General features: G+C 33.6%; 1 protein-coding gene across 1 annotated transcript in view; it reads left to right on the plus strand.

Annotated features, from left to right (window-relative positions):
• Positions 1 to 5196, plus strand: part of SBF2 (SET binding factor 2) — a 288886-nt gene extending 283690 nt beyond the window's left edge. The window contains 2 exon segments of the mRNA XM_068398307.1: positions 2180 to 2311; positions 2615 to 5196. Coding sequence (XP_068254408.1) covers positions 2180 to 2311; positions 2615 to 2713 — 231 coding nt within the window. The 3' untranslated portion in view covers positions 2714 to 5196.
• The last annotated feature ends 804 nt before the right edge of the window (positions 5197 to 6000 follow it).

Below are 6000 nucleotides of genomic sequence, written 5' to 3' on the forward strand. Positions count from 1 at the left end.
ATACAGTATTCTGAATGGACAGAGGTTTTTTTAGTGTTTCGGTGTTTTTAGAACAGTGATAACTGTTTAGCATATAATCATAAAAGACTTCTCGGGCTGGAAGTCATGCATTATTGTTTGGGCGCAAACATTTTTGGACTGCTTCATACGTCAGGAGAAAAAAGCCAGGTAGTGCCTGCGGACATTTTCTGGGTATTGTGGTATACAAGCAATTTTTTAAAGCACTGCTAACTCTAGAATGTCATTAAGCAATTAAGTGGTGAGCATAATTTGCCCTTTAATATGACCTCTTTAGTTTCCAAAAGAACTGAAAACTCTTTCTGAACTAGAGAGTGAAAAACTTAGAAGGTATTTCCTAGAGTGCAATTGGGATGCTGAGAGCTAATATGGTAACTGATAGCAAGTTTAATTCAGGCATTCATGTTGAAACTGTAGTAGTTACTGTATGTTCAGTGTGTATTTTACAGCCTCTTTGTTCCTCAAGCAGTTTGCCATGAGCATTTTTCGTTGCAAATGAAAGGGCATGATATACTCTGGAAAATCATAATCTGAATTGCTTCAGCAGAAAAATCAATTTACCTCACTTGACTTTTTAGTGTTTTCTGTAACCCATCTTTGAGAAAGCTGACCTGGAATCTCTGAATTAAAGTCTTTTCAAATATGGAGAACAGGATCACAGATTGCTCTGAAATGAGTTTGAATTTCGTAAATTACTTAAAATGAGTTAAAATTTAATCTCAAAACTGTATTTCTAAAAGTCCTGAAATGCCAAGTTCCTGATTGAAGAATAATTTCAGGTACCAGATATAGGAGTGTTTTAGATTAGTCATAGTGACATAAATGTAGTAGCAAAAGTATTCATAAATATTCTGACAAATTATTGTGCAGGAAGGAACACTAAAATCAGAGGAGATCTGTTGGTCTAAATATTTTACCCAATTTACAATGTATGCTGGATTTCTGCAATGGAAATTTGTGGTCTCATGTACTTTAAATAATGTTGGGTCATCAGGCAATAATATTCATTGAGCCAAATATTCCGCACAGTGTGGGTTGTAACCTCTGAGATTCATGTATGCTTTTGTTTAAAAATCTTAATTTATTGTAATCAATATACCTTAAAAATATGTAATATAGATAAAGACAGTCACCTTTTAAAATGTAGTTGAGAATTTCTAGATTAGTGTGGTAAAACACCAACAAATGTGTTGATTGTAATTATTCTTCCTTATATACAGGAGAAAAGGTTCATTTTGCAGAAAAAAAAAAATACTTTAACATTTTTTGTACATCCACATATCCTCCTGAGTATCATAGATGTAGGATTAATACAGGTCAATCTTAGTTGGAATTCTGTTGTTTGACCTTTGCTATGAAGGTTTGCTTTCCTATTTTGCATTGGTTTATGGGATTTATTTTTTTTTTTTTGAAAAGCAAGTATCAGATTTTCTCTTCTGGAACTTGTTTGCATATTGAAACTCATTTTACAGAGTGGTTAACGTTCATATCAAAGTATCTTTGCAAGGAGAAAAAAAAAGCAAGCTTCATTCAACCACTAAGTGCAGTATAGGAAAATGTGAGTTTTCTATGTAGTTTATAATTATCTAAAATTATACTTAAATTTTTGCTGATCATTTTAAATTCTTGAAATATAGAGAATAAGTGTTCTGTTAACTCCTTGGTGAAGTAAAGCTTTTGTGTTAGTTTCAATGTAATGAACAGTGAAGAGGTGGTTTCTGTTAGAAAAACTGATAAGGAATGCTGACTCCTAAAGACCTGGTTCTGCTTTCATCTGTCACACTCCTCTGCCCAGAAGCAATGCATGACTATTTGAAGCTTCTCTGCTCTGAAACTCTGGTGACGAAATGCTCCTCCCCCAACTCTGTGTCTGCACGGGAGTGGATGGTGGAGACTTTGCTATTACCCAGAAATGTCAAATGGACGACTGGCCGTTAAGGGCTATCACCAGTCCCACCATTTTGTATATACCAAACCTATGGTTTCTGTCAGTTGTGTCTTAGAAATTTCCCGTATCTGATGTCCTCAGATCCTAATAATATCTGTGCCTCCCACCCTTACCCCTCCATGCCCCCAGATTGTACCCAGGAAAAGGGAAGAAGTAGTGAAAGGTCCATCTAAATAGCATATTTGGATTTTTTTTTCCTCTCTTGTGGTCTAGCTGCGATACTATGATTCTGGTGAGGATACAAGCTGTAAGGGACACATAGACCTTGCAGAAGTAGAAACTGTGATTCCTGCTTCTCCAACAATTGGAGCCCCAAAACATGCAAGTGAAAAAGCATTTTTTGATGTAAGTATGTCTGGTCTTTACTTGATCTTTATGTGAAACTTTATTTTCTTGGTGTGTTTAACCTACTACTTTCAGTCCTGCTGGAAGGTGAGAGCTAGGAAGGAGCTGTCACGCCAACTCAGGACAAAAACTTTTACACAGGTAGCATCTGGCCCTCACTCTCAACAGCAGAAGTTCAAAAAATGTTACATTCAGACCCAGTTAGTACATTGAATATTACAGTTTAAAGTAAAGTTTGCAAGTTCCTTTTTGTATTTTGTGTGTTGACTTGTCTATCTTCATGTTCTTATTTTTCCTTTGCAGTTGAAGACAAATAAACGTGTATATAATTTTTGTGCCCAAGATGCACAGAGTGCTCAACAATGGATGGATAGGATCCAGAGTTGCATTTCAGATGCTTAGAAAGGAAAGACCTTCCATAATAAAGACACATTTAAAGCACCTCTTCCTGTAAGAAGCTAAGTTCTGAAATGTTATTGACAGACAACCAGCCTTCCTTACATTTCAGCCATAAAAGTTCATAATATGCTAAAGTTCCTTTTCTGTTTAATAATTATAACCACTGTAACGGCTATTTTTTTCTGCAGGGAGGATTTTGAAAAATAATAATCCATTTATTCTGAATTTCCACTTTCTTCAGTATAATTCCTAGCTATAAAATGGGCTGTATTTGCACTATCATCTAATCCTGGTTTTCTCATTTCAGAGCTATTCTGTTAGGAAACGTGTCCAAATGAAATTGTAGAAATTTTCCCTCCAACAGGAAGTGTGTTTTCACTTTATTTATATTTTTAAGCAGAATGTTCTTATTTCCAAGCCAGTCATGAATAAGAGGGAACATGTCTACAATTCCTAAAAATAAATAAATAAATGAAGCTTGTGAGTCCAGTGACATATATATCAGGTTGCCAATGTTTATAGACAGTTGATATTTTTAAAGACCAAAAAGTGAAATTGCCCGATACTAGACTTTCAAGTGTCTTCTCAGTGTGCAGGTCATTCTCTAATCTTGTGCTCTACTGAGTGCTTCTGCAATGTTGTTGTGGAATTTCAAATTGTAGGGATTATCTGAAGATCATAGCATTTTTATTTTAGATTCTGTTTGCAGTTACAATGGGATAAATGAAAGAAAACTGGCCGACACTACTTGGGAGAAATGCAAAACACAAACTGGGAATTCAGTAGAAGAAAGGTCTCTTACGTGTGAATTGTATATGTTAATTTATATGCTGTTCTGCTCACTGTAACATAAAAAATAACAAACATGATAATGCACTAAACAATGAAGCAAGCACTTGCACTGAAATCTTTAAAATACAGACATTTTGCAGGACAGAGGTAAGTTATTTATAGCAGAACAATACTAGCTAGTTAACAACATTTACAGAAATTAAAATATGTACATAATCGAGTTTGATGTGTCATGGTTTGTTACTTTTTAAACATTTTTTGCACATGAATTGGAAGACTGTTTATAGATTTTTACATTTGATAAAATTGTGTTTGTTCAGCTTAAAATCCTGGCAAAACATTTTTAATAGCCCCAAATTAGTAGAAATTTTACAGTCTACAAATATTGATGACATTGAGTAGAATATGTAGGTAATTAAGCCATTGTTTTTATTTTGAAATGTTAATATGTTAAATAGCACACTAATATTACAAAAGGTTTGTATATATGATTCACTATTTTCTCATTTTTCCAGATGTTCTGCTTGTAATTTAATGTCAGCCTAACCAAACTGACTATACTTACAAGATTTTTCAGTTATTAAATTGTTTGTGTTTTTTTTATAACTAATGTATTTTGTCAGAAAGGAACATAAATTTCTCACCGCACACAATAGGAAATGCAGCTGTTTTTAATGTATTTGCAATTTCAAAACAAAAATATGAAGGATTTTTCTAGCATTTTTCAATTGACAAATTTCCACCTGTGACAATGGTGTTTGCACATTTGTATTTTTCTTTGTATATGAAGTACTTTTATATGTACTTTGTAAAATACTGATCCTGTTCTTAGGTTACATGAAAATATACATACCGCTGCTTATTTTGTAACTAGTTAATTTTAACTCTTGTATGTTATGTGATATATGTATGCTAACCATCTTGTAATAAATAAACTTCTTAAGGAAAAGTAAAACCTTTCCTTTTACTGTAAAGAGAAGAAGCAAGACCCACATGTTGAAATATTTCCACGGGCACAAGACAAATCCTTATTTACTCTGTATTAAGAATAGTAGGTGTATTAAAAACTATGTGGTCTTTTGTATATTTGTAAATATTCTTACATAAAAGTTGCACTTGAGCATCCTTAACTCAAACGCTTGTCAACAGTAACACTAAGGACTAAAGAAATCAGAATTTAAAGCAAAATTATCATTCTAACAAGTCTCAATGTATAGCCTTTACTAAAAGGCTAAACACATATAATGTTCATACTAAGTTTTTGAATAATGATGTTAGATATATTTTTAAAAAAAAAATCCTATGTGGTATCACAACATAAATCAACTGCATACTTTCAACCTGAAACATATCTCGCTCATTTATATCCCTTATGCAAAAATCTAGTTCATAAGAAATAAAATTTAAAAATGACAAGGTCTTACTTGAGAATGTTGCATCTAAACTGAATTACTGAGTGTAGCGTGAGATAGCAGAGTTAAAATGGAAAGGGAATGTGTAACGGAGGTAGGGGACCTGTGACAATTCTTGGATGCTGTGGTGCTTAGATGATAAAGTTTGCGTATTGAGCTTGGTATGGATGCTAATGTTGCCTTAAATGTTGATCTCAATTTTTAGTGTTTGTTTTGATCGAAAATGGACTTGAGCAACTTAACTTAAAAATATCCAAATAAAAGCTGAAATAAGATGTATGATATTTGTGGTGTTTATGTAAGGAATATACAAAGGAATGGTAGGCATAGGCTCTTGGTGTGAAGACACAAAGTTTGCAGTGTCCCTGAGAGTCTCTTCTGTACAAAATGAAGATTCAAACAGAGACTCAGAGAAAATGTGAAGTTAGCATAGCATAAGCATTTTTATGCTTGTCAGTGTGTTTGAGTTGTGGCAGCAGAAATAGGGAACTAGGAACAGAGAATTTGCTTGGGAAAAATTATGTGTACGAAGGGATCCATCTTCATAATCTATGAAAATTTTCCTGAAAAATGAATCCATCCAGGAGTTGGGGATGAGGTAAACGTGCTCCCTCTGGTGTGTTGTGTCACTGTTCCCATACTGTGTATCATAACATTCCTACTGTAGAAAAGAGAGAGTATTATCAAGGGATTTACATAAGGGAAGAAGATTGCTTGCCCTTCTCTCTGTTGAGTAACAAAATGCCTGCATAATAGGTGACGGGATGAACTGAGTTTGTTTTGAAGAGTTTTTACTGGTCTATTATATTAGTAATTTCTCTTTCCTATCTAACATACAAGTATTTTCTATAAAAGTCCTTACTTTTGATAGAACTTTAGAATTAGTATACTAAATAATAAAATACTTAGCATGCCACATGTGTGGGCCACTGGTTATGTAATAATACACAAACAGCTAACAGACTCAGGAACAAATGTTCAAAATTTTGTATCACATCCCACACACATTATTTGTATCTGATATTTTGTGAATTGCAGACATAACAAAAATGTGGTGATCTTGTCCAAACAATGTCGTTTTGCCTT

The sequence above is a fragment of the Nyctibius grandis genome, chromosome 4 (assembly GCF_013368605.1).
Source record: "Nyctibius grandis isolate bNycGra1 chromosome 4, bNycGra1.pri, whole genome shotgun sequence".
Classification (NCBI taxonomy): Eukaryota; Metazoa; Chordata; class Aves; order Nyctibiiformes; family Nyctibiidae; genus Nyctibius; species Nyctibius grandis.